At 52.0% G+C, this 27,074-nt stretch overlaps 2 protein-coding genes and 1 long non-coding RNA gene across 5 annotated transcripts; 1 reads left to right on the forward strand and 2 right to left on the reverse strand.

Annotated features, from left to right (window-relative positions):
• Positions 1–217: 217 nt before the first annotated feature.
• Positions 218–13,900, reverse strand: LOC134036739 (SPRY domain-containing SOCS box protein 4-like). Of its 3 annotated transcripts, XM_062481809.1 has the most exons (4): positions 13,624–13,900; positions 11,564–11,628; positions 8,722–9,646; positions 218–1,519 (listed from the first exon to the last, which is right to left on the reverse strand). In XM_062481809.1, the coding sequence occupies exons 3-4, from the start codon at positions 9,452–9,454 to the stop codon at positions 1,392–1,394; spliced, it is 861 nt and encodes a 286-aa protein (XP_062337793.1). In that variant the 5' UTR covers positions 9,455–9,646; positions 11,564–11,628; positions 13,624–13,900; the 3' UTR covers positions 218–1,391. The 3 variants fall into 3 exon arrangements, with proteins under 3 accessions (XP_062337793.1, XP_062337795.1, XP_062337792.1); XM_062481811.1 differs by lacking the exon at positions 11,564–11,628 and having other exon boundaries at positions 13,631–13,900; XM_062481808.1 differs by lacking the exon at positions 11,564–11,628.
• A 735-nt stretch (positions 13,901–14,635) lies between these two features.
• On the reverse strand, positions 14,636–24,564 carry LOC134036737 (solute carrier family 25 member 36-A-like). The gene is made up of 7 exons (XM_062481803.1): positions 23,740–24,564; positions 21,962–22,126; positions 21,010–21,087; positions 20,050–20,150; positions 17,569–17,635; positions 17,166–17,458; positions 14,636–17,035 (listed from the first exon to the last, which is right to left on the reverse strand). Exons 1-7 carry the CDS (start codon positions 23,778–23,780, stop codon positions 16,842–16,844), a joined length of 939 nt encoding a protein of 312 aa, XP_062337787.1. The 5' UTR covers positions 23,781–24,564; the 3' UTR covers positions 14,636–16,841.
• Positions 24,565–24,773: 209 nt separating this feature from the next.
• LOC134036753 (uncharacterized) lies at positions 24,774–25,640 on the forward strand. Its single transcript, XR_009932443.1, has 3 exons — positions 24,774–24,837; positions 25,022–25,093; positions 25,527–25,640. It is a non-coding gene; the product is annotated as an uncharacterized LOC134036753 (long non-coding RNA).
• Positions 25,641–27,074: the final 1,434 nt, after the last annotated feature.

Genomic DNA, 27,074 nt, shown 5'->3' on the forward strand with positions numbered 1-27,074 from the left:
GCAGTCTGCGTTAGGGTGCCATGGAGGTGAGACTGTCATTATACATCTTTTTTTGAATAATCATGTACAAATACACACAGGAACACACCCTCAGGAACACACACACACCCTCAGGAACACACCCTCAGGAACACACACACACACCCTCAGGAACACACACACACCCTCAGGAACACACACACACACACAGGAGCATACATACACACACCCTCAGGAAGACATCGTGGCCACAGAGGACCTTCACCCTCTGGTTTTTATTGATCCGCTACATTCTGTGTCTGTCTGGGCTGGACACACCAGCACCACCAACAACTAGAATAATAATAACAATCATAATAACATCAATAATAATGATAGTAATAATAATAATAAAAGCAGCATCCTGTCTTACATGATCACAGTCATCATCATCCCCTCCTCAGAAGGGTGGATGTCCTGAGCTCATCATCCCCTCCTCAGAAGGGTGGATGTCCTGAGCTCATCATCCCCTCCTCAGAAGGGTGGATGTCCTGAGCTCATCATCCCCTCCTCAGAAGGGTGGATGTCCTGAGCTCATCATCCCCTCCTCAGAAGGGTGGATGTCCTGAGCTCATCATCACCCTCCTCAGAAGGGTGGATGTCCTGAGCTCATCATCACCCTCAGGACAAACTTACATTAACAGAGAAAGTACAAATTCTGATTCAAAAAAGTGACTCAAGCTATTTTAAGGAAAAATAAGGATTGATGTGTGTGTGTTTGCATACTATGTTGGAGTGTGTGTGTGCGTGAGTGCAGACTAAGTTGATGTGTGTGTCTTTAAGTACTACATTGGTGTGCGTGCATGTGTGTTGCATACTATGTTAGTGTGTGTGTACTGTTAGTGTGTGTGTGTGTGTGTGTGTGTACTACGTTAGTGTGTGTGGGTCTCCAGTGTTACCATCATATGAGGGTCCTGACCACATCAGGAAGCTGCTGTCTATGTGGAACAAATAGACCAGGACTAGACCAGGACTAGACCAGGACTAGACCAGGACTAGACCAGGACTAGACCAGGACTAGACCAGGACTAGACCAGGACTAGACCAGGACTAGACCAGTAGACAGCCCACTCCATGGTTCTGTCTGCTGTGACGGGGCCCCTGGGAAGCTGGTATGGTTACCATGGTGACAGGTGATGTGGTTACCATGGTTAAAGGCCTCCAGGGTATGAGTGTGCTTCTCTGGTTGCAGTTCTGAGTCCAGCCAGCAGGGGAGCTAGTGTCCTCAACCAGCATGGGATGCTGGGACTGTCAATCATCCATGAGGAAAGGGAGTGAAGGAGGAGAGGGGCCTGGTTCAGGAGGTAGTCCTTGAGGGCCTTGGGTGGGGGGAGGAAAGGAGAGGGGAGGTGAGGAGGAGACAAGAGGGGAGGTTACTGGTACTGCAGGTAGTCCCTGAGTGCGGGAGGCAGGGGGAGGGAGGGGATGGTGTGCAGACGGTCTCTCCCCAGAGCCAGGCGCGCTGCTCTCCTGCACAGCTCCGCCAGGGGGAGGGGCTCCGCTGGGGGCAGGAGGAGGGCAGAGGTTAGTGTGTGATGTCATCAGATCAGGGTTAGGGCTGCTTTTGTGTGAAAACACAACTCTACTGTTCGCTTCTCAGCTTTTACTGGGTTAGACATGATGAACCAACCAGACAGAGAGGTCACATATTAACCACATATTAATATGGTCACATATTAACCACAGCATTGTGGTTAATATGTAACCAGTCTTCCAGCTAGGCCAGTCTCTCCCTCCCTCCCTCTCTCCTCTCCCTCTCCAAACCCCTGCAAAATGGAGAGGAAGGGGAGGAAGAGGAGGAGGGGGAGGAGGAGAGGGAGGAGGAAGAAGAGGAGGGGGAGGAATAGGAGGAGGGGGAGGAAGAGGAGGGGGGAGGGGAGGAAGAGGAGGAAGAAGAGGAGGGGGGGGAGGAAGAGGAGGGGGAGGAGGAAGAAGAGGGGGAGGAGGAAGAGGAGGGGGGGAGGAAGAGGAGGAAGATGAGGGGGGGAGGGGGAGGAAGAGGAGGAGGAAGATGGGGGGAAGAGGAGGGGGAGGAAGAAGAGGAAAAGGAGGAGAAGGAGAGGCAGGCTGGAGCAGACAGTTTGTCTTACAGCTACTTTAATCTGACTTTACTGGTTATTTGCTGCAACATTAACATCTGCAGTCTCTCCCTCTCCCTCTCTTTCCTAGCTGTCTCTTGCTCGATCCCTCCTCCTCTCTGCTGGTGTTAATCAGATAGGCAATATAGCAGAATATAACAGTCATATATACCCCGACACACACACACACACACACATACACACATGCACATACAGAACAGAAATGATTCAACCAGCTCATGACTGAGACAGACGGAGGGTTAGGCAGTGCGGAGGGTTAGGGAGTGTGGAGGGTTAGGGAGTGTGGAGGGTTAGGGGGTGTGGAGGGTTAGGGGGTGTGGAGGGTTAGGGAGTGTGGAGGGTTAGGGAGTGTGGAGGGTTAGGGGGTGTGGAGGGTTAGGGGGTGTGGAGGGTTAGGGGGTGTGGAGGGTTAGGGGGTGTGGAGGGTTAGGGTTAGGGAGTGTGGAGGGTTAGGGGGTGTGGAGGGTTAGGGGGTGTGGAGGGTTAGGGGGTGTGGAGGGTTAGGGGGTGTGCAGGGTTAGGGGGTGTGGAGGGTTACGGGGTGTGGAGGGTTAGGGGGTGTGGAGGGTTAGGGGGTGTGGAGGGTTAGGGGGTGTGGAGGGTTAGGGGGTGTGGAGGGTTAGGGTTAGGGAGTGTGGAGGGTTAGGGGGTGTGGAGGGTTAGGGGGTGTGGAGGGTTAGGGGGTGTGGAGGGTTAGGGAGTGTGCAGGGTTAGGGGGTGTGGAGGGTTAGGGAGTGTGGAGGGTTAGGGAGTGTGCAGGGTTAGGGGGTGTGCAGGGTTAGAGAGTGTGGAGGGTTAGGGAGTGTGCAGGGTTAGGGGGTGTGCAGGGTTAGAGAGTGTGGAGGGTTAGGGAGTGTGCAGGGTTAGAGAGTGTGGAGGGTTAGAGAGTGTGGAGGGTTAGAGAGTGTGGAGGGTTAGGGGGTGTGGAGGGTTAGAGAGTGTGGAGGGTTAGGGAGTGTGGAGGGTTAGGGGGTGTGGAGGGTTAGGGAGTGTGGAGGGTTAGGGGGTGTGGAGGGTTAGGGAGTGCGGAGGGTTAGGGAGTGTGGAGGGTTAGGGAGTGTGGAGGGTTAGAGAGTGTGGAGGGTTAGGGAGTGTGGAGGGTTGGGGAGTGTGGAGGGTTACGGGGTGTGGAGGGTTAGGGAGTGTGGAGGGTTAGAGAGTGTGGAGGGTTGGGGAGTGTGGAGGGTTACGGGGTGTGGAGGGTTAGGGAGTGTGGAGGGTTAGAGAGTGTGGAGGGTTAGAGAGTGTGGAGGGTTGGGGAGTGTGGAGGGTTACGGGGTGTGGAGGGTTAGGGAGTGTGGAGGGTTAGAGAGTGTGGAGGGTTAGAGAGTGTGGAGGGTTAGGGGGTGTGGAGGGTTAGGGAGTGTGGAGGGTTAGGGAGTGTGCAGGGTTAGGGAGTGTGGAGGGTTAGAGAGTGTGGAGGGTTAGAGAGTGTGGAGGGTTAGGGAGTGTGGAGGGTTAGAGAGTGTGGAGGGTTAGGGAGTGTGGAGGGTTAGAGAGTGTGGAGGGTTAGAGAGTGTGGAGGGTTAGGGAGTGTGGAGGGTTAGAGAGTGTGGAGGGTTAGGGAGTGTGGAGGGTTAGAGAGTGTGGAGGGTTGGGGAGTGTGGAGGGTTACGGGGTGTGGAGGGTTAGGGAGTGTGGAGGGTTAGAGAGTGTGGAGGGTTAGAGAGTGTGGAGGGTTGGGGAGTGTGGAGGGTTACGGGGTGTGGAGGGTTAGGGAGTGTGGAGGGTTAGGGGGTGTGGAGGGTTAGGGGGTGTGGAGGGTTAGGGGGTGTGGAGGGTTAGGGAGTGTGGAGGGTTAGGGAGTGTGGAGGGTTAGGGAGTGTGGAGGGTTAGGGGGTGTGGAGGGTTAGGGGGTGTGGAGGGTTAGGGAGTGTGGAGGGTTAGAGAGTGTGGAGGGTTAGGGGGTGTGGAGGGTTAGGGAGTGTGCAGGGTTAGGGGGTGTGCAGGGTTAGGGGGTGTGGAGGGTTAGGGAGTGTGGAGGGTTAGGGGGTGTGCAGGGTTAGGGGGTGTGGAGGGTTAGGGGGTGTGGAGGGTTAGGGAGTGTGCAGGGTTAGGGGGTGTGGAGGGTTAGGGAGTGTGCAGGGTTAGGGGGTGTGGAGGGTTAGGGAGTGTGGAGGGTTAGAGAGTGTGGAGGGTTAGAGAGTGTGGAGGGTTAGAGAGTGTGGAGGGTTGGGGAGTGTGGAGGGTTACGGGGTGTGGAGGGTTAGGGAGTGTGGAGGGTTAGGGGGTGTGGAGGGTTAGGGGGTGTGGAGGGTTAGGGGGTGTGGAGGGTTAGGGAGTGTGGAGGGTTAGGGAGTGTGGAGGGTTAGGGAGTGTGGAGGTTAGGGAGTGTGGAGGGTTAGGGAGTGTGGAGGGTTAGGGGGTGTGGAGGGTTAGGGAGTGTGGAGGGTTAGAGAGTGTGGAGGGTTAGGGGGTGTGGAGGGTTAGGGAGTGTGCAGGGTTAGGGGGTGTGCAGGGTTAGGGGGTGTGGAGGGTTAGGGAGTGTGGAGGGTTAGGGGGTGTGCAGGGTTAGGGGGTGTGGAGGGTTAGGGGGTGTGGAGGGTTAGGGAGTGTGCAGGGTTAGGGGGTGTGGAGGGTTAGGGAGTGTGCAGGGTTAGGGGGTGTGGAGGGTTAGGGAGTGTGGAGGGTTAGAGAGTGTGGAGGGTTAGAGAGTGTGGAGGGTTAGAGAGTGTGGAGGGTTAGGGGGTGTGGAGGGTTAGGGGGTGTGGAGGGTTAGGGGGTGTGGAGGGTTAGAGAGTGTGGAGGGTTAGGGGGTGTGGAGGGTTAGAGAGTGTGGAGGGTTAGAGAGTGTGGAGGGTTAGGGAGTGTGGAGGGTTAGAGAGTGTGGAGGGTTAGGGAGTGTGGAGGGTTAGGGAGTGTGGAGGGTTAGGGAGTGTGGAGGGTTAGGGGGTGTGGAGGGTTAGGGGGTGTGGAGGGTTAGGGAGTGTGGAGGGTTGGGGAGTGTGGAGGGTTAGGGAGTGTGGAGGGTTAGGGGGTGTGGAGGGTTAGGGAGTGTGGAGGGTTAGGGGGTGTGGAGGGTTAGGGAGTGTGGAGGGTTAGAGAGTGTGGAGGGTTAGGGAGTGTGGAGGGTTAGGGGGTGTGGAGGGTTAGGGAGTGTGGAGGGTTAGAGAGTGTGGAGGGTTAGGGGGTGTGGAGGGTTAGGGGGTGTGGAGGGTTAGGGAGTGTGCAGGGTTAGGGGGTGTGGAGGGTTAGAGAGTGTGGAGGGTTAGGGAGTGTGGAGGGTTAGGGAGTGTGGAGGGTTAGAGAGTGTGGAGGGTTAGGGAGTGTGCAGGGTTGGGGGGTGTGGAGGGTTAGAGAGTGTGGAGGGTTAGGGAGTGTGGAGGGTTAGGGAGTGTGGAGGGTTAGAGAGTGTGGAGGGTTAGGGAGTGTGGAGGGTTAGAGAGTGTGGAGGGTTAGAGAGTGTGGAGGGTTGGGGAGTGTGGAGGGTTACGGGGTGTGGAGGGTTAGGGAGTGTGGAGGGTTAGAGAGTGTGGAGGGTTAGAGAGTGTGGAGGGTTGGGGAGTGTGGAGGGTTACGGGGTGTGGAGGGTTAGGGAGTGTGGAGGGTTAGGGGGTGTGGAGGGTTAGGGAGTGTGGAGGGTTAGGGGGTGTGGAGGGTTAGGGAGTGTGGAGGGTTAGAGAGTGTGGAGGGTTGGGGGGTGTGGAGGGTTAGGGAGTGTGGAGGGTTAGGGGGTGTGGAGGGTTAGGGAGTGTGGAGGGTTAGGGGGTGTGGAGGGTTAGGGAGTGTGGAGGGTTAGGGAGTGTGGAGGGTTAGGGAGTGTGGAGGGTTAGGGGGTGTGGAGGGTTAGGGAGTGTGGAGGGTTAGAGAGTGTGCAGGGTTAGGGGGTGTGGAGGGTTAGAGAGTGTGGAGGGTTAGGGAGTGTGGAGGGTTAGGGGGTGTGGAGGGTTAGGGAGTGTGGAGGGTTAGAGAGTGTGGAGGGTTAGGGAGTGTGGAGGGTTAGAGAGTGTGGAGGGTTAGAGAGTGTGGAGGGTTGGGGAGTGTGGAGGGTTACGGGGTGTGGAGGGTTAGGGAGTGTGGAGGGTTAGAGAGTGTGGAGGGTTAGAGAGTGTGGAGGGTTGGGGGGTGTGGAGGGTTAGGGAGTGTGGAGGGTTAGGGGGTGTGGAGGGTTAGGGAGTGTGGAGGGTTAGAGAGTGTGGAGGGTTAGAGAGTGTGGAGGGTTGGGGAGTGTGGAGGGTTACGGGGTGTGAAGGGTTAGGGAGTGTGGAGGGTTAGAGAGTGTGGAGGGTTAGAGAGTGTGGAGGGTTGGGGAGTGTGGAGGGTTACGGGGTGTGGAGGGTTAGGGAGTGTGGAGGGTTAGAGAGTGTGGAGGGTTAGAGAGTGTGGAGGGTTGGGGAGTGTGGAGGGTTATGGGGTGTGGAGGGTTGGGGAGTGTGGAGGTTGTGCGTCCCTAAAGGCCGAATTATACTTCTCCGACTCCGTTACGGACAGACGGAGTCGGACGGATTGGTTGAATTTATAGTACTCGGAAGGCTGTGGGTGCTGAAAACAATTCACCGCCAGAAGAGTAGGTGGCGCAACGTTTTTTTGTAAGTCGTCGTCGAGTGTTTATTTACCTAGGTTATCGAGAAGTCGGAGCAAATGTACAAATTAGCCGTTTCATCAATAAAATACGCACATTTTCAGCAACTACACTGCCCATTTCTCGTCACATTTTAATTCAGATGCTGATTTACATGTACTGTTTACCTGAAATATGAATTGTAAAAACTTACAGCAATGGTGGTCAAAGGATTCTGTTCGTTCTGTTTATCACGGCAACCCCGCCCCCGCCCCTGACGCAAGCGGTTCTTAATACGGACCAATCACAGCCAAGGGGTATCCGTAAAATGACGGACGGACAGTCAGGAAAATCAGGAGGTGCACGTAGAGCTCTCCGAGGGGCTCGGAGAGGGCACGGAGAGGGAATTCCTCGTCGGAGAGGGCGTTCCCTGTGTCCGTCTCCATAAAAACGGAGAAGTATAAATCGGCCTTAACCCACACACACACACGCACGCACACACGCGCACACACACAGCTGAAGACAGCAGCAGTGAGTCACCAGTGGTCACCCCAGCAGCAAACAGACGCCCAGTTTCACTGTTCATGGAGGAAGAGAGAGACTCAGAGAGAGAGAGATTCAGGGAGAGTCAGAGAGAGAGAGACTCAGGGAGAGTCAGAGAGAGAGAGACTCAGGGAGAGTCAGAGAGAGAGAGACTCAGGGAGAGTCAGAGAGAGAGAGACTCAGGGAGAGTCAGAGAGAGAGAGACTCAGGGAGAGTCAGAGAGAGAGAGATTCAGGGAGAGTCAGAGAGAGAGAGATTCAGGGAGAGTCAGAGAGAGAGAGACTCAGGGAGAGTCAGAGAGAGAGAGACTCAGGGAGAGTCAGAGAGAGAGAGACTCAGGGAAAGTCAGAGAAAGAGAGACTCAAGGACAGTCAGAGAGAGAAAGACTCAGGGAGAGTCAGAGAGAGAGAGACTCAGGGAAAGTCAGAGAGAAAGAGACAGGGAGAGTCAAGGGGAGATACTCAGGGAGAGTCAGAGAGACAGACTCAGAGAGTCAGAGAGAGAGAGACTGAGGGAAAGTCAGATAGACAGAGAGAGAGAGAGACTCAGGGAGAGTCAGAGAGAGAGCGACTCAGGGAGAGTCAGAGAGAGAGAGACTCAGAAAGAGTCAGAGAAAGAGAGACTCAGGGAAAGTCAGAGAGAAGAGACTCAGGGAGAGTCAGAGAGAGAGACTAAGGGAGTCAGAGAGAGAGACTCAGGGAGAGTCAGAGAAAGAGAGACTCAGGGAAAGTCAGAGAGAAGAGACTCAGGGAGAGTCAGAGAGAGAGACTAAGGGAGAGTCAGAGAGAGAGAGACTCAGGGAGAGTCAAGGAAAGAATCAGGAATCAGGAGTCAAGGAAAGAATCAGGAAGAGTCAAGGAGAGAGACTAAGAAGAGTCAAGGAGAGAGACTCAGGGAGAGTCAGAGAGAGAAAGACTCAGGGAGAGTCAGAGAGAGAGAGACTCAGGGAAAGTCAGAGAGAAAGAGACAGGGAGAGTCAAGGGGAGATACTCAGGGAGAGTCAGAGAGAGAGACTCAGGGAGAGTCAAGGAGAGAGACTCAGGGAGAGTCAGAGAGACAGAGACTCAGTGAGAGTCAAGGAGAGAGAGACTCAGGGAGAGTCAGAGAGAGAGACTCAGGGAAAGTCAGAGAGACAGAGACTCAGTGAGAGTCAAGGACAGAGAGACTCAGGGAGAGTCAGAGAGAGAGACTCAGGGAAAGTCAGAGAGAGAGAGAGAGAGAGAGAGAGAGAGAGAGAGAGAGACTCAGGGAGAGTCAGAGAGAGAGCGACTCAGGGAGAGTCAGAGAGAGAGAGACTCAGGGAGAGTCAGAGAAAGAGAGACTCAGGGAAAGTCAGAGAGAAGAGACTCAGGGAGAGTCAGAGAGAGAGACTAAGGGAAAGTCAGAGAGAGAGACTCAGGGAGAGTCAGAGAAAGAGAGACTCAGGGAGAGTCAAGGAGAGAGAGAGACTCAGGGAGAGTCACGGAGAGAGAGACACTCAGGGAGAGTCAGAGAGAGAGAGACTCAGGGAGAGTCAAGGAGAGAGAGACTAAGAAGAGTCAAGGAGAGAGAGAGACTCACGGTCCAGCCCGTTGATGTAGCACATGGAGATCTCGCAGTGCCCCCACACAGCGCTCACCACCGGGTACAGCTTCCTGCCCCGCAGCCCACTGAAGGCCACGCCGAGGAAGTGTCCGTCGGCCAGAAAGCTGAGAGTGCCCTCGTCCATGTCCAGCGCCACCAGCAGCGCGTCTGGCAGCGGCCAGCCCTCCTCGCCCTCCAGGGGGCGCGGGTACGACGCCAGTGAGCCCAGCGGACGGTTCTTGCTGTCGTGGCATAGCCTCCTCCTGCCCAGGTCCCACCCCCACGACTCCATGTTGCTGCCCACCAGGGCAGTGTACCCCACCGAGTGCAGCGGGGCCTCGGCCGTGGCCACGCCCACCACGGCGTGTGTGCCGCGCTGGCGTGCGGGCCAGGTGACCCTCCAAACGTGCAGCCCGCGGGTGAAACCCACGCGGCCACGGATGGCGTCGGTGCTCTGGGCCACCGGGTGGCGGTGCAGCGTGAGCGGGTCGTCCTCCTTCAGGAACACGTTGAGCGAGCGGTCGTCCGGGTTCCAGGCGTGGCGCAGCTGCACCTCGGGCCCCGCCGGGGGCATGTCCAATAGAAGGTCGAGGCGGGCGGGGCGTGAGGAGTCTGGGCCAATCAGAGGAGTAGGGGGACAGTGGCGTTGAGCGGAGGGGCGGTAGGAGGGGGGGCAGGCCTCGCCTCGACCCTCCACCGGCTTCAGCCCCCCAGAGACCTTCTGACCCATGCTGGGGAGGGGGAGGGAGGAGAGGGGGGAGGGGGGGGAGAGGGGGGAGGACAGGGGGGGGGTTGGTGTGGGGTGGTGCTCTTCTACAGCCTATGCTACCTCATCAATGTGGGTTTGGAGAGAGACTTCCTGTGCAACAGGAAGTGAGGCGAGCCGACGCAGGATGTAGTCTCCGTCTCATGCCAGACAGTCCTGAAGAGAGGAGAGACAGGGAAAGAGAGAGGAGAGAGCAGACAGGGAAAGAGAAAGGAGAGTAGACAGGAAGTGACATCATCTTGTTAGCATAATGCAAAGTTAACAAGCTCTTCTGATGACCAAGTCTGAATAAACAACAAAATATTTAGCATACAGTAAAAAGCTGAGTGTGTAAAAACTACAGCTGCAGTTTAAGGACTTCGAACATGGCCGACACCAACTTCCTTAGAAACACTGCTGCTCATTGTTATGTCATCTTTCATGTTGAAAGGAGTGTGTGTGTGTGTGTGAATGTGTGTGTGTGTGTGAGAGAGTGAGCAGGCAGGCAGACAGAAGATTATGTAGAAAGCAGCAAGCTAAAAATATAGTAACACTATCAGGCAGTTCCTTTCTCACACACAACCACAGGTACACACACACATACACACACACACACAGGATGACATGATGCTGGAGAGGAAACGGGGACCAGACGGCTAGACGGATGACCCACACTCTTCCCTCTCTCTCCCCCTCCCTCTCTCTCCCCCTCCCTCTCTCTCTCTCTCCCTCCCTACCTCTCTCTCTCCCCCTCCCTCTCTCTCCTTCCCTCTCTCTCTCTCCCCCTCCCTCCCCCTCTCCCTCCCTCCTCTGAGGAATGAGGTCATGGGAGCTGGCAGGGAATGAGTGGCACTGTAGGGTCACACACAAAAACACACACACAGGCAGGCAGGTGGGATTGCAACGCTATTGAATGGAAGGTTCTGGTAAAGTGACATCACTTGTCACAATTTTGGCTAGAGTCAATATTGGTGTGTGTGTGTGCATGTATACAGTGTGTGTATGCGAGTGTACGTGTGAGTGAATATGTGAGTGAATGAGTGTGTCTGTGTGTGTCCAGACCTCCAGATGGCTCCACTACATCCCAGGCTCCGCCCACTAGCACATGTGGGCGGAGCCGAAATTTATGGAATGGCGTCACAGGGGCATAGACCTCTGACCTTTGTTGTCACGGTAACCGTTGCATGGAAACCTTTCCTATGGGGCGGCAATATAGAGTCACCATCTGCTGTTTACTCTCTTCCCCTCTCCATCCCTCCCTCTTTCTCTCTCTCTCCCCCCCTCTCCATCCCTCCCTCTCTCTCTCTTAACCTCTTCATCCCTCCCTCTCTCCTTTTCTCCATCCATGGTTCTACTCTCACCCTCTCTCTGACCATCCCTCCTACTCTCTCTCCATCCCTCCCTCTCTCCATCTATCTTTCTACTCTCACGAGGGTGGAGGTCTTGGGCTGAGTTGAATGGGTTCTTAGGGGCTGGATTTGAAATGGATGTAACATTTTACTCACTCATTTTCACTTACTCACGCGCCAGATAAAGACCAGGGATGCTACGAGGCAGTCTAAACAAAGTCTCACTGAAGGATAAGTCCTTAAAAGGTGTGTGTGTGTGTTACAGTGCAGACTATACACTGTCTGTTCGTCTAAACAGCCCCATGTCTACCTAGCAGAGAAAACTGCCCGGTTTAAGAACCAGACTAGACTAGTCTAGACCAGACCAGAGAGAGAGGGAGAAGGGGGTGGGGGGGGTGAACAAGAGAGGGAGATAAAGAGAGGGAGATAAAGAGAGGGAGAGAGGTAAAGGGACATAAAGGGAGAAAGTCTCTAATGTAGAAAGCTGATCCTCTGATCTCATCAAGCAGGGTTACCAACGGCAACCAGGATGAGCAGCTGACAGACACGCCCACTCCTTCCTACCTTAGAACTTTCCCCACACACACACACGTTCTCTCACACACACTCTTTCACACACATACACTCTCTCAAACACATACACACTCTCACACACACATACTCTCACACACTCACAAACACTGTCTCTCGACACTCACACAAACACACACACACTCTCACAAACATGGTGATGGGAGGCCGTTACCTGCTAGCTGCTATAACAACCTCATCTCCATCCAGGTTAGGGTCAGGGGTCAGACAGGTATGAGCCTGTAACAGACGGAGAGGACAGAGGGATTGAGTTGTCATGACAACCACAAAATAGAAAACTAGGAGAAAGGAGAGGAGTCCAGTTGTCTGAAATCATTCTTCATTGGTGAAGGAAGACCTCTGATGTGAGTGAGTGTATATGTATGTGGTTGTGTGTGAAGGGAATTAGCAGGGTAATCCCACTGGGATTAGAGAGATCTGGGCCAGTGGCTCAATCTCACCCTGTTCTGTCTCCACACAGTCCTCCACTCTGGAGAGAGAGTGTGTGTGTGAGTGAAAGAGAGAGAGAGTGTGTGAGTGAAAGAGAGAGAGGTGTGTGTGTGTGTCTTCTCCAGTTTCCCTGACCCCTCCTAAATCTCTGACTAATTCAGGGCTTAGCTCAAATTCAGCCTGATTATTCACCTGGTCCAGACCCTACCTCCCCACCTGGTCCAGAGCCTACCTCCCCACCTGGTCCAGACCCTACCTCCCCACCTGGTCCAGACCCTACCTCCCCACCTGGTCCAGACCCTACCTCCCCACCTGGTCCAGACCCTACCTCCCCACCTGGTCCAGACCCTACCTCCCCACCTGGTCCAGAGCCTACCTCCCCACCTAGTCCTTTAAAGGTCATCTATATGTGTTTTAACAGGAGAGAAAGGGACAGAGAGAGAGAGACAGAAAGAAAGAGAGACAGAAAGAGAGACCGAAAGAGAGAGACACAGAAAAAGAGAGAGATTGTGGGGAGCGTCAGGAGACAGATAAATGACCCCCTGTCACCATTAAGATCCATCCCTCCTCCTCATTGCTTCTTCCATTCACACTCTGCCTCCCCTCTGGCCTGGACTGTTCATCACACACACACACGCAACTCCATACCCCCTTTACTGGAATTGTTAGTTACCCAAATTAAGGGGAGCTATATGTGACACCTGGACCCTCCCAAAGGACTCCCAAATATCTCCCCCTCCCCCCCTCCCACACACACACACAGAACCCAGCTGCTCTCTGCCTCTATGAACAATGACAGCCAGCTGTACCACCGTCTACCCCAAACCAGGACTTCCCCTCCTCTCCTCCCCCCTCCTCTCCTCTCCATCCCCCTCCTCTCCTCCTCTCCATCCCCCTCCTCTCATCCTCTCTGCTCTCCATCCCCAACCTCCCCTCTCCATCCCTCTCCTCCTTTCCCCCTCCCCTCCCCTCCTCTCCATCCCCCTCCTCTGCTCTGCATCCCCCTCCTCTCCTCCTTTCCCCCTCCTCCCCCTCCCCTTCTCTCCTCTCCATCCCCCTCCTCTCCACCCCCCTCCTCTCCACCTCCCCTCCATCCCCCCTCTCTTCCTCTCCTCTCCATCCACCTCTCCTCTACTCAACACACACACCACCCAATACTATACCATACACATACATCACCCTATACTGTACCACACACACACACACATCACCCAATCCTGTACCACACACACACACACACATCACCCAATACTGTACCACACACACACACACATCACCAAATACTGTAACACACACACACCACCTTATACTGTACAACACACACACCACCCTATACTGACTGTGGACACCCACAGACTTCATGTACTGCGTGTACTTACTTATTTACTGTAAATAACTCTTCCCTCACACACACACACAGTTTGATCAAACTTCATCAAGTGTAAAACGTGACGACTGACTGACCATCTCTCCGGAGGTTTGTTCGTTAGAAAAGGCGTTAGAATAGAACACACGAAGGAGCAGTATGGTTGCTAAAGTGGATTCCCTTCTTAACATGAAAATAAATATTATAACAATTGGCTAAAAATCCAGAGAAATCAACTTTGTAGTCCGGTTTTACACGGCTGACCCGAGGATGTTAGCTAGTGGAGCTCCAACAGGTATGAAGTTAACGGAAAAACAACGAGAATTTCGCCGTTTCATGTTTGAGATGACGGTTGAGAACAGACGGGTTCTTTTCACCTCGGCTGCCGTTACTGTAGCGTACTGTAAACATTACAGTACCTCTCACCGCGGAGACGTGGACTTGGCGAGACTGTCAAACGTCCAGGAAATGTCTCTCCCAACCGAAACAGGCGGACCCTTCCCCGGTAATCATCCGTATGCTCGCCAGAGGCTCCGGTAATCGGTAACAACGTAACAGTCCTCGAGAGCACGTTCAGTTCTTTGTTACTTTAGATCAGCTCGCGCAGCTGAGGGGATGTAGCCAGCCAGCTCGTGAGCTCAGCAGGGCGCGCGCTGATTGGCGGAGTCAACTATGAGAAAGAAGTCGAGACTGGGTACCTTCGTTTTATTTCACAGCTTCGGCGTCAACAGCGTAGACTTAATCGAACTGACTACAAACGGTGCATGAGACCACAAACCCCGCCCAGGCGCCCCCGACGAATAGAAACGAAAATAGAGGGACATTCAGCGATCATGCCTCCCCAATACCTTTATCGAGGATATACTCCCGTCCTAGTGCCGGTCCTGTTCATCCACACGCCAAAAAGGGTGAAATGAGACAGGTAAGGTAAATTAAATAACACGAGGTTACCGCGGTGAGAGGCGACCTGCGTGAATTGTGACAAATATCTTAATGGTGATTCAATTATTACTTTGAATATTCAAATCTTACCAGATCCTCTCACTTTGGAGGTGGCATTTGTTGATAAACTGAGTTTATAGAGTTCTGTTGATCATAGAAAACACACTAGGCTATTGAAATCGTTATCTCTGGTAGTTTTGATTAGCGGTGTTGACTAGAAGAAAATATGAATAATTGGAAAACCTTGCCCCTCACTCGAGAACATTTCTGTCGGCTCGTGGGAGCGACTCTGCCAACATCTATGGTGGAATCGGTGCACAACAAGCTAGGATTGTCGCCAAATTAACCGTCCAAGTCAGCCTGTCCTCGTGCCCTATATTCATAAAATGTATTTTATTTACTGTCATGTACAAATGAGTTGCGGGATTCAACCACTGTGATAAAACAGCCAGAATAGGGTTAGAATACCACCAAACATTCACATTCACGTTACTTGTTAAAAGTTTTATTGACTTTTGTACAAAATACAAAGAACGACAAAAAAGATTGCTCACAATAAACACAGTTTGTAGTCATATGTCTCACATCAAACAGACCAAAAACAAATAGGGTTATTTTAGACTTAAAGGCTCATGTGTTCCTCCAAATCACGGATATATTTGTGTCTATTGTTCAAATTGTACAATTGTAGATCTATCACGTTAAAGCCCCAAATGCAATTAATTAGACTACATCAGTGTTCATCAGTTGTCCAGGGTCTGTAAACATTCCGTTTTTGGCAGTGTGGATTTTCTCCCAGTCCAGATACCAGCGAACTACAAAGTGGGGTCAATATACATGTTAAACACGACACCGGGAAGCTTCCCAGTCTTTTCTAATCCAAGCAGTTTTGAATTCCAGAACGATCGGAGATCGTTTACGGTATACCGGACAGGAAATGTTAACCGCTGCCGTTTCAGGTTTCCCGCCTGTGAGGTCAGGCAGCAACCTGAAACGGCCAAGTTAGGTCTGGGGATGTTGGATATGAACATCTGCAGCGGCCGGGAACGAAGCTATACTTCTCAACTCCCAGTCCCAGCTCTTTGTGGCGTGTTGGCGAAATTGTAGCCTTCTGTCGCTACGGCAAGCTAGCTAACAACAGTACAGCTAGCTAGAGCACATGTTACCAGCTAACTACAGCAGAGCTGCATGTAGCCAGCCGTTTATTTTCATTAAAGCTATGGGGCGTCCTATTTCACAGGACTGTGGCAAGTGAGCAAATTGAGATGGATTAACTAGCGTTATCCAGCGACGGTATGTGAAATGCTGAGGACTAGTAGGCCAATACCGCGAGGGGTGGGTCGCGGGTCCCGCGGTTTAGTGTTGATGGACCAGGTCAGCGCGACCAACGGCCTCGGATTCCGCTCACTCAGAACATAGCCGGGAATCGGTGTTCTGTCTATTTGTCCTACATGTCAGATTTTCCAACTGTAGCAAAACGAGTATTGGGCTAACTTGGTCAATCTGACAAAATTAGATGACAAGATATGGTTAAATAATGTGACAGAATGAGATTTTAGGACACCGGATGTAGACAGTAAAATCAACTAAACTTCTTAGATGTCAATGACATACAAACGTGAAAGGATTTAAATGTTTGATTGAAGTCTTTTTTTAAAGCACCACAACCAACACTGATGTCAAATGAAAAAAAAATCCAAAACATTACATCACAAAAAATACACCCTACACAAGTTTTATACACAACTGCATTTCTTAAACACAATTAGAACTCTTTGAACTGTACAATATCTGCATTTGAGCAAAATATCGTTTTGCATTTACAGTAATACTCTTTAATATACAAGAATAAAAATGTCCACAGAACAATATATATATGCTAAGCACAAGCCCAAGACAGCCACACAGGAAGCCCCTGGGGCAGGAGGACGTGAGAGAATCTCTAAAGGGTTAGTGGTTAGAGGAACACTGGAGCACGCATGCACACAGGCACACACACACACTGTGGAGACAGGCTCCGTGGCTTCAACAGGTCACCTTCAAGTAGTTGTAGTGTTGGTTTCACGAGCAACGGTTGCCATAAAAACCACAGTCACCGTGCAGTACTCCACCCTCACCACCAGATGTCAGACAACACAAACCAGAACTTTCCAAAAACACTGAAATAAAAGACAGGCAGACAGACAGAAAGAGAGACTGTCTGTCTCAATAACAACCATCATCATTTAATACGTCCTTCTGCCATTGTCCTAAATGAGGCTATAGTGATGCTGCCCCCTAGTGGACGGGGGGGCACACTGTTCTCTCTGTCTCTCACTGTCTCCCATCCATCTCCTAGAGAGATGGAGAGAAAAATCCCCTCCATATCTCTTCCTCTCCATCTATCCCCCCCACAGACAGAGAGGAACCAACAAGTCATTTAAGGCCACTGCTGTTTTCTGTTCCAGTTGGATGGTTCTTTAGAAGACTGACCCTCCCTCCTTCTCACCCTCTTCTAGTCCTTCTCTCCAGGCTGTAGCCCCCAGTAGGGGTCCTTATCAGGCAGATCAGGTTGGGGGGGGGGGGTAAGAGGTATGTCTGGGTTACTCCTCATCATGGTCCTCTACACTTTCCTTTGGTCTCAATCTTGGATGTCCCCCTGCTCGGGAAGTCATTTAGCCACTTCCTGCTTCCTCTCCAGACAGGAAGTGTGTGTCTAGTGGTGGAGTAGGTAGACGACCAGTTCGTAGGTGGCCATCATGATGGCGGTGTTGGGGATCTGGCGGACCAGGTGTGTGGTAAGGCCCCGGTACAGGGCCCGGTAGCCCTCCTCCCTGGGCACAGCCATCAGCGTCTGGAAGAACGAGCGGTACCGGCTGCCTTCTTCACGCAGACGGGTCCGGATCACCTCTGCAGGCACCAGGTACAACTGGTTAGAACCAGAAGTGTGTATGCCTGTGTGTGTGTGTCTGAGAGAGTGTGTGTGTGTGTATGTGAGAGCGTGTAGAAACCAGTGTGTATGTATTGTGTGTGTGCGTACCGTGGGGGTAGGCGATAGAGGTGGCGCAGGTCTTGGATGTGGCAGCGGCCAGCATCATCCCCAGGAAGTCAGAGGCGTCCTTCACGGCCTCCTCCTCGTCGTCCAGCGCCCCGCCCTGCACCCGGCGCTCCTTCAGGTGCTGCTTGATCCCCTCGTAGATCACAAAGTGCACCACCGTCTCCGAGATGCCGGCGTACGACGCAGACATGCCCCGGTAGAACCCCCGCACACCGTCCGAGCGGTACACACGCCGCACACACTCCAGGGTGTTCAGACGCCGCTCGTCCCTGTGCCTGAGGGAGAGAGGGAGATGAGGTCAGGACCAGACGAGAGAAGGGAGAGAGGAGAGGAAGAGAGATGAGAGGAGAGAAGAGGGGAGGAGAGGACAGAGAGGGGGGTTTACCTGGCATCCAGCTGTAGGCGGGTCTTGATCAGCCAGATGGGATTGGTGGCTGTGATCGCTGTGAACCCTGGAAAATAGAGTTGACAGGGTCAGACAGGAAGCAGAAGTGACATCATGAAGCTGGATGTCCAGGCTGGACTGAGAGCAAACTGGTAACTGCCATCCAGAACCTTTGGGCACAACTGAAGAACCTTTAAACAGCACAGGGAAAGAGAATTTGGATCAATAACCCCCAGGTTCAAATACACCCCCTGTATTCCTCATTATTTCAGGTTAGAAAGAAGCTTTTTTTTTTTTGTCCATCCATCCATCATCTTCCGCTTGTCCGGGGGTCGGGTCGCGGGGGCAGCAACCTAAGCAGGGAGGCCCAGACTTTCCTCTCCCCGGCCACTTCCACCAGCTCTTCCTGGGGGACCCCGAGGCGTTCCCAGGCCAGCCGAGAGACATAGTCCCTCCAGCGTGTCCTGGGTCTTCCCCGGGGCCTCTTCCCAGTGGGACGTGCCCAGAACACCTCACCAGGGAGGCGTCCAGGAGGCATCCTTATCAGATGCCCGAGCCACCTCAACTGGCCCCAAAGCTTTCATCAGCGTTCCTCCTCTGGGTTCTCCTGGTTCTCTCCAGCACCATGTTAGTAGAACCTTAAAACACTCACCATCACACCACATCCACTCTACACACGGTGTCTACACACACTCCCCTACACACACACACGCTCCCCTACACACACACACGCTCCCCTACACACACACACGCTCCCCTACACACACACGCTCCCCCACACACACGCTCCCCTACACACGCACGCTCCCCTACACACGCACGCTCCCCTACACACGCACGCTCCCCTACACACGCACGCTCCCCTACACACACTCCCCTACACACACTCCCATACACACACTCCCATACACACACTCCCCTACACACACTGTACATATGCTGCTAGCTGGACAGCTTGACAGGTAGACGGCTAGGCAGGTAGACCAGTAGACAACCTAAATGCTAGACAGGCAGGCAGCTAAACAGCTGGCCGGTAGATTCACTCTGATCCCATTTACAGTACATCAGGTAGATCCAAACATAGTTGATCTATTTATGAGGATAGTTAAGAAGCATTGAGAGGGTGTGTGTATGGGGGGTATTTCTACATGTAGGTCAGGGTATTAGGACCATAGTGAGACAGAGCACCTAACCTATAGAGCATGTGTGTGTGTGTAGGGGGGGGGGCGGGGATATGTCCATGTCCATAGGTGAGAAGGTGATCGTGGGACGGAGGGAGGGAGGGGGGAGATCTGGGTCAGTGGGTTATATAGAGACTGGGACCTAGACTAGAAGCTGGGTGATGCGCAGTATAGAAGCTGGGTGAGGCGCAGTATAGAAGCTGGGTGATGCGCAGTATAGAAGCTGGGTGAGGCGCAGTATAGAAGCTGGGTGAGGCGCAGTATAGAAGCTGGGTGATGCGCAGTATAGAAACTGGGTGATGAGCAGTATAGAAGATGGGTGATGAGCAGTATAGAAGCTGGGTGAGGCGCAGTATAGAAGCTGGGTGAGGCACAGTATAGAAGCTGGGTGATGCGCAGTATAGAAGCTGGGTGATGCACAGTATAGAAGCTGGGTGATGCACAGTATAGAAGCTGGGTGATGCACAGTATAGAAGCTGGGTGATGCACAGTATAGAAGCTGGGTGATGCACAGTATAGAAGCTGGGTTATGCACAGTATAGAAGCTGGGTGATGCACAGTATAGAAAGAGCGCATGTGTAAATGTGCTGTAGGTGTGTGTGAGAGACTAATACCGTAAGTGTGTGTGTGTGTGAGAGAGAGACAGACAGACAGACTACAGTAAGTAAGTAAGTAAGTGTGTGTGTGTGTGAGTGTGAGAGAGAGAGAGAGAGAGAGACAGAGAGAGACAGACTACTACAGTAAGTGTGTGTGTGTGTGTGTGAGAGAGAGACAGACTACTACAGTAAGTGTGTGTGTGTGTGTGTGTGTGAGTGAGTGAGAGAGACAGACAGACTACAGCAAGTGTGTCTCTAGGTGAAAGAGCAGCAGAAGTGTGTCAGATATCTCATATAAATGGAATGTTCCAGGCAGCAACAGCAGTTTTCCATCTCCTGAACAAAGAGCCGTCTGTCTGTCGGCCTGTCTGCCGGCCTGCCTGCCTGAGGTGGGCATTCTAAGACATCTGCTCACCACCACTAACAGCTGTGAGCTACATCAAAACCATAATCAGAACATATCAAATACATTTACCATATAGTCTGTATATCATCATCATCCCACCACAGAGGGGAGGTGGGAGGGGCTACCTGAGGTCTCCGCCCACCCGCCGGGGTCACCCAATTGGCTGGCCAGAAAGCTAGGGCTCCTCCCCCCTTATGTTAGCCACCCTGGGGCTGTCCACCACACACACACACACACTGTAGTCAGTGGTCATTCAGACATACAGGTAGACAGACAAACAGGTGAGGGAGGGCGTTACCTGCCAGGCCAGCAGACAGCATGTGCACCTGGGTGGAGTCTGGTTCCAGCAGAGTGTTCAGCTGCTCCTTGGTGGAGGAGTAGGCAGCGAAGTAGATGGCTCTGAGGACACACACACAGTGTTTGAGTGCATTTGACTGTGAGTGTGTTAGTGGGTGTGTGTGTATGCCTCGTAGTGTATCCTCTAAAACTAGGATCACAGTATCACAGCATTCAGTGAACATTTCCGTTAAAGGGCTTTAAGCCCAACAAACCCCCCCCCCCCCCCCCCCCCCGGCTGATTACCGTGTGTGTACAAGTACGCATGCATGCATGTATCAGATTGTGTGCGTGTGTTTGAGAGATAATTTCTTTCCAAATGTTTCTATTATGTAATAGCTGAATCTCTGCTCTGATGATGTAAGTGTGTGTGTGTGCGCGTAACACGGCAGACAGAAGCGCCCAGACAGAGAGTGAGGGAGAGGGGGGAAAAGGGGGAGAGAGAGAGAGAGAGAGAGAGAGAGAGAGAGAGAGAGAGAGGGGAGAGGGAGATGTAGCAGTAGAATAAACAGAAGCAGAGATGGAGGGAGCAGAGAAGAGAAAAAGATGACTCAGATGAGAGATCTGACCACAACAACCCCAAGCAAGCTGCTAACGACTCACACACACCAAAACAACAGAAGGGCCAATGGGTGACTGCAGCAGTCACATGATGCTGTTCCTGGAGTCAGGTGGCTGAGCGGTTAGGGAATCGGGCTAGTAATCTGAAGGTTGCCAGTTCGATTCCCGGCCGTGCAAAATGACGGTGTCCTTGGGCAAGGCACTTCACCCTACTTGCCTCGGGGGAATGTCCCTGTACTTACTGCAAGTCGCTCTGGATAAGAGCGTCTGCTAAATGACTAAATGTAAATGTGTTCCAAAGAGACACACAAGCACGGCAGCATTGAGTGTGGAGGGATACACACAGGAAGTGATGTCATACCTGGATGGCGCCACACCCACCAGATTGGGTCCTAGTCCTCTGAAGAGCGAGCGAGGCCCCTCCCTCTCCAAGATCAACCTGGGGGGAAGGGGGGTTACATATGGAAGGCAGAATTGCTCCAGTGGTTTACGTGCAATATGTGTGCACGGTACAGTATGTGTGCAAATATGGTCCTGGGGTGTATGTGTGTACCTGAGGCAGTGCAGCGGTCTGGGCAGGGGTGTGTGTGTACCTGAGGCAGTGCAGCGGTCTGGGCAGGGGTGTGTGTGTACCTGAGGCAGTGCAGCGGTCCGGGCGGGGGTGTGTGTGTGTGTGTGTACCTGAGGCAGTGCAGCGGTCCGGGCGGGGGTGTGTGTGTGTACCTGAGGCAGTGCAGCGGTCCGGGCGGGGGTGTGTGTGTGTGTGTGTACCTGAGGCAGTGCAGCGGTCCGGGCGGGGGTGTGTGTGTGTGTGTGTACCTGAGGCAGTGCAGCGGTCCGGGCGGGGGTGTGTGTGTGTACCTGAGGCAGTGCAGCGGTCCGGGCGGGGGTGTGTGTGTGTGTGTGTACCTGAGGCAGTGCAGCGGTCCGGGCGGGGGTGTGTGTGTGTGTGTACCTGAGGCAGTGCAGCGGTCCCGGCGGGGGTGTGTGTGTGTACCTGAGGCAGTGCAGCGGTCCGGGCGGGGGTGTGTGTGTGTGTGTGTACCTGAGGCAGTGCAGCGGTCCGGGCGGGGGTGTGTGTGTGTACCTGAGGCAGTGCAGCGGTCCGGGCGGGGGTGTGTGTGTGTGTGTGTACCTGAGGCAGTGCAGCGGTCCGGGCGGGGGTGTGTGTGTGTGTGTGTACCTGAGGCAGTGCAGCGGTCCCGGCGGGGGTGTGTGTGTGTACCTGAGGCAGTGCAGCGGTCCGGGCGGGGGTGTGTGTGTGTGTGTGTACCTGAGGCAGTGCAGCGGTCCGGGCAGGTGTGTGTGTGTACCTGAGGCAGTGCAGCGGTCCGGGCGGGGCCAGGCGGGCCAGGCTGGCCCCGTTAACGGAGCTGAGCGTCACCTGGGAGACGTAGAAGGTGACGGAGGAGGACTGCAGCCGCGTCTTCACCACCTCCAGAGGACACGTCAAGATGGCCCCTACCGTGCCCCCACACCTACGGTCAAGGGACAGGGGTCAGGAGCACTGTACACTGCTTTTATAACTGTTTTACTTTTTATTTGACATGCTACTGCCTTGGGGGAGGGTGTGCAGAGGGGGTTCAGAGGACAGCATGTGTGTTCCCTGGAGATCAGGGGGTGGCAGGGGGGGGTGGCAGGGGGTGAGGGTATAGCTTGGACAGGGACGATTGATGGATTAAATGAGTGTGTGTGTGTGTGAGTAAGTGTGTCTGCGTAAGTGTGTGTGTGTGTTAGCGACTAGCTGAAGCATGCTGCCACATTCCTCCAGCTCTCTCTCTCTCCCAGGCTGACTATATATATATATATATATATATATATAATGCTGCTTCTCTCTGACCCACATACACACGACCTTTAGCACACTTTCTGCTGCTGCTGACTGTTCGCTCTATATGTTCAAGGTGTGTGTGTTCAAGGTTTGTGTGTTTTTGGTTCAAGGGATTAAGTGTCTTTAACAGTGTTTTGCCTCAACCTGTTGATTAAAAAATGGACTGCATTTATATAGCGCTTTTCTACCTTAGCGGCACTCAAAGCGCTTTACAATGTTTGCCTCTCATTCACCCATTCATACTCACACTCACACACCGACGGCAGCGAGCTACCATGCAAGGTGCCGGCCTGCCCAACGGGAGCAACTTGGGGTTCAGAGTCTTGCTCAAGGATACTTCGGTACATGGCCTCGGAGGAGTCGGGGATCGAACTGCCAACCTTGCGATTAACAGACGACCCTCTCTACCCCCTGAGCCACAGCCTCCCCATTTAAATGCAGTCCATTAAAAAAAAACACGTTTTCCCCCTCTAGGTCAACTGTGTAGAGAAGATCTGGTTTCACACTGTATAACTTCAGACTGGATGAGAGAAAGAAGATTATGGAGGAACCCTATAGTGTTTAGTTAAAAAGACTCTTGCCCACTAACAGGGAACAGACAGATTCAAACAGCTGGGTCTAGAATGATCTGAAACTAGAATAGAAAACGGTGTAACACTGTTGCAGAGGAACCCACGTGTGTGGTTGCAACACAATAATTTCCGGTCCACTTACTAAACACAGCTGGCTGACTTGAAAGTTTAAATATATTGTGAGATTGTGAGTTTTTAACTGTTCAGTTAATGCTTGACCTTGGTGGTTGAGTATTGGTAGGGTTTCATGTCTTGCTAGCCTGCTGATGTTTAGCCATCATTATCCCTGGCGGTGTTGTGGATTAGCTGACAACATGCTGTATCTCGTTGTAAATCATATTTAAAGTGAGTGGACAGCTCGCGACTGGCTTTGTTACAGCCAACGTTCGTCTGTCCAGCTCGTGGTCACACGGTAGCTCCAGGACAACACCGACTTGTGCGTCATTCCGTCAGGGTTAGTTTGTTTCATTCATAAACTCCTCACATATGTGACAGTAATCATGTGGCGCGATACGAATGTTAACATGACTAATCTAAATTGCTTTGTCTTTCGGATTTCTCTATTCCACGGGTTGTAACCCAATGCGTCGAGTAGCCTATAGGCTCGTCCGGTTCAACCATTATCAAGTCCTCTCTTTCGACACTACATATGCTACATGTTTGATGTCAGCAAGCATGACACACTCACCCTCCTGCAAATAAATGAACCAATGTATCCTTTTGGCTCATTCTCTCGCATTCTCCGCACCAGCTCTTCCCGGCGGGGTACGGGTGTCGGGGGAGAAGGGCGAAGGAGCAGCGGTCACCCTTCAAGACGCAACCGGCAAACGTCGATGGTTCTTGATCCCGGTCAGCCGCTGATGCGGGTTGTAGATGCGGTGCGGTACCGTTCAGCCGAACCACTAACGCTCACCCAGTCCCTCTCTCCCCCCAGCCAACTCCCAGCGGGAAAGAGTTTGGCCCAAAAACTGGTATTTAGTCTGGAATAAGAGAACGCCGTAAACTAAAGTTGATGTCTCAAATCCCGTGGTGCTAATCAACCGTTATTTATCCCAGGTCGTGCTCTGCTTTCAGATTATTCTCGGCGTTCACAGCTACAGAGTCGGACAGAAGGGGGAACGGCCGTAGTATTTACCCTATAATATAGGTCTGAACAACATGGACCACGATTGGCCAGTTTGCTGGTCTACGTCACTTGGGCCCGCCCCATCACGCACATCTCTCGTGCTCGGTCTCTGACCAAATCTGAACTAGACACATATAGATGTAGCTAACCTAACACAGCCCGGTAGCGTTTGGCGGTGTCGTCTACGTAATGTAGAGTATTTAACGTCCAATATGAAATGAGCCGTGGAGCGCACGTGGAGGAGGGATGCTCGGTAATTTGGCAATATGCCCTCGACCTCATTCCTAATCTAGACGGAAGCGCTTGGCGCTGGGTGGTGATGTCATGCATGGACATCAGGTGGATGGCGATCTTAGTTGCATACATTCACGCACATAAAGTTAATTGTGCGGAACAACTGTTTAAATGTTTCAGTAACTGGGTTTTGTAGTGTGTATGTTTGTGTGTGTGTGTGTGTCTGGTAGTGTGTGCGTGTGTCTAGGGGGAGGGGGGGCAGTGACATGTCCATACTTGTTCAACTAGAACCTGAGTCACAGTGGGACCTGTGCAGAACCTCAGTTACAGGGGAACCTGTGCAGAACAAGCGTCTTGTCTGAGCAGACTGGCAGACATGTATCTGATGAGACATTACACAGCACTCTCCAGTACAAGGAATTACTGGTAAGTAGTCACAAGATTTGTCTGTAATTTGTCTAAATATGTGTGTGTAACTTTCTGTATAGTATGTGCTTGCATGTGTTAGTCTGTGTGTGTGTGTTAGTCTGCATGTGTGTGTGTGTGTGTGTGTGTGTGTCAAAGTCCACCAACACACATCTGATGACCTGTGCCGTGTTCACCTTGCTAGCTCCTCTTCACCTGGACTTTGATCATCTCAACACGTTCTTGAGTGTTCCTCGTTTGGGCGTTTCAAGTTCGAGTACGTTCTAGGTTCTATCTTCACTTTCTACATTCATGCTCTACTGTGTTACATGTTGACTGTGGACTGACAGCTAGTCTTCTGATTACAGCAGACTTGAAATTTGGAATAATATAGAATACACTACATTTGTGGTTCACAAGGAAAACTTCAGGAGTGACGACAAACAAAAAGCATAATTCACATAATTATAAATGAAGTGACTTATCCAGAATGTCCAGTTGTTATGTGGCCACCAGGGTGCAGGAGAGTGCAGAGAGAGGGTGCAGATGACCTGTGTTATTGCTGTTGTCTGCAGAGGAGCAGCCAAAATATTTATTTTTATATCAGCTTGGCCCAGCTTCTTGGTCAAACTCTCTCTCTCTCTGTCTGACTCTCTCTGTCTCTCTCTCTGTCTCTCTCTCTCTGACTCTCTCTCCTCTCTCTCTCCTAGAGCTGTTGGCCCAGCTGATGTCCACGTGAACCTGGTCAATATTTGTGTCCAAAGGTTGTGAATGTGGTGGAATGGAGATGGTGGAGATGGTAATAGATGGTTAGGGTTAGGGCTAGGGTTAGGCTAACAGATGGTAATAGATGGTTAGGGCTAGGGTTAGGCTAACAGATGGTAATAGATGGTTAGGGTTAGGGTTAGACTAACAGATGGTAATAGATGGTTAGGGTTAGGCTAACAGATGGTAATAGATGGTTAGGGTTAGGCTAACAGATGGTAATAGATGGTTAGGGTTAGGCTAACAGATGGTAATAGATGGTTAGGGTTAGGCTAACAGATGGTAATAGATGGTTAGGGTTAGGGTTAGGCTAACAGATGGGTTAGGGTTAGGCTAACAGATGGTAATAGATGGTTAGGGTTAGGCTAACAGATGGGTTAGGGTTAGGCTAACAGATGGTAATAGATGGTTAGGGTTAGGCTAACAGATGGGTTAGGGTTAGGCTAACAGATGGGTTAGGGTTAGGCTAACAGATGGTAATAGATGGTTAGGGTTAGGGTTAGGCTAACAGATGGTAATAGATGTAGGTCCTCGGGGAGGGGGTTTGATTTGTGGATGGAATAATATTATGATTGTAATAATTGCTAATAATAGCTGTCTCCTCTTACTTTCTTTACCAACACACACACAATACACACACATACCATACACACACACAATACACACACATACCATACACACACAATACACACACATACCATACACACACACAATACACACATCACACCATACACACACACTTTACACAAAAGTAAATTCTGCATTTATGAGAGAGTGCCAGGAGTCGCTGTGTACAACTCTCGGTTGTTGAATTTGTGTGTAAGTACTTGTGTGAGTGAAAAGTTCATATCTGTGCGTGTGAAGTAAGTCACGCGCTCGTGACTTTTTACATAAATCTGACGCCATAGAGAGAGATAGAGACACAGAGAGATAGAGAGATAGAGATACAGAGAGATAGAGATACAGAGAGAGAGAGGGAGAGACAGAGAGAGAGAGAGAGAGGGGGGGGGGGCACGTAGATGGGGTGGCTTCTGGGGCTTGAACCCCGAATGTTTTATCTTTTGGGTTGTAATTTTCGGCAAATCTAACAATATGAGTCCAACATACTGTTTAACATACATAACCCTCCAAAAAAAAAAATGCGCTCAAATTAATACTCAAAAACACGAGGGCTTGCATTGCCTGAGTTCCTAAATACTAAATGACTAAATACATAAATACAATACTGTTACATTTAGTCATTTAGCAGACGCTCTTATCCAGAGTGACTTACCGTAAGTACAGGGACATTCCCCCGAGGCAAGTAGGGTGAAGTGCCTTGCCCAAGGACACAACGTCATTTGGCACGGCGGGAATCGAACCAGCGACTTTCTGATTACTAACCCGATTCTCTAACATGACAATGACAATGACTGTTAATGACGTCATTTGATAAGCTGCCTGTTCTAGTTGTAAAAAAAAATATTCGTAAACATTGCTTTCATATTGATTCA

This window comes from Osmerus eperlanus, chromosome 16, assembly GCF_963692335.1.
Source record: "Osmerus eperlanus chromosome 16, fOsmEpe2.1, whole genome shotgun sequence".
Taxonomy (NCBI): domain Eukaryota; kingdom Metazoa; phylum Chordata; class Actinopteri; order Osmeriformes; family Osmeridae; genus Osmerus; species Osmerus eperlanus.

Bases quoted from the DNA above. Each gene is read 5' to 3' on its own strand.
- LOC134036737 (XM_062481803.1), bottom strand. From the start codon at position 23,780: ATGAGCCAAAAGGATACATTGGTTCATTTATTTGCAGGAGG. The intron at 22,127-23,739 runs GTGAGTGTGTCA...CCTTGACCGTAG, and splicing joins GTTCATTTATTTGCAGGAGG to GTGTGGGGGCACGGTAGGGG. The intron at 17,036-17,165 runs GTACGCACACAC...TGGTGCCTGCAG, and splicing joins CTCTATCGCCTACCCCCACG to AGGTGATCCGGACCCGTCTG.
- LOC134036739 (XM_062481811.1), bottom strand. From the start codon at position 9,454: ATGGGTCAGAAGGTCTCTGGGGGGCTGAAGCCGGTGGAGGGTCGAGGC. The intron at 1,520-8,721 runs GTGAGTCTCTCT...TCCTGCCCCCAG, and splicing joins CTACATCAACGGGCTGGACC to CGGAGCCCCTCCCCCTGGCG.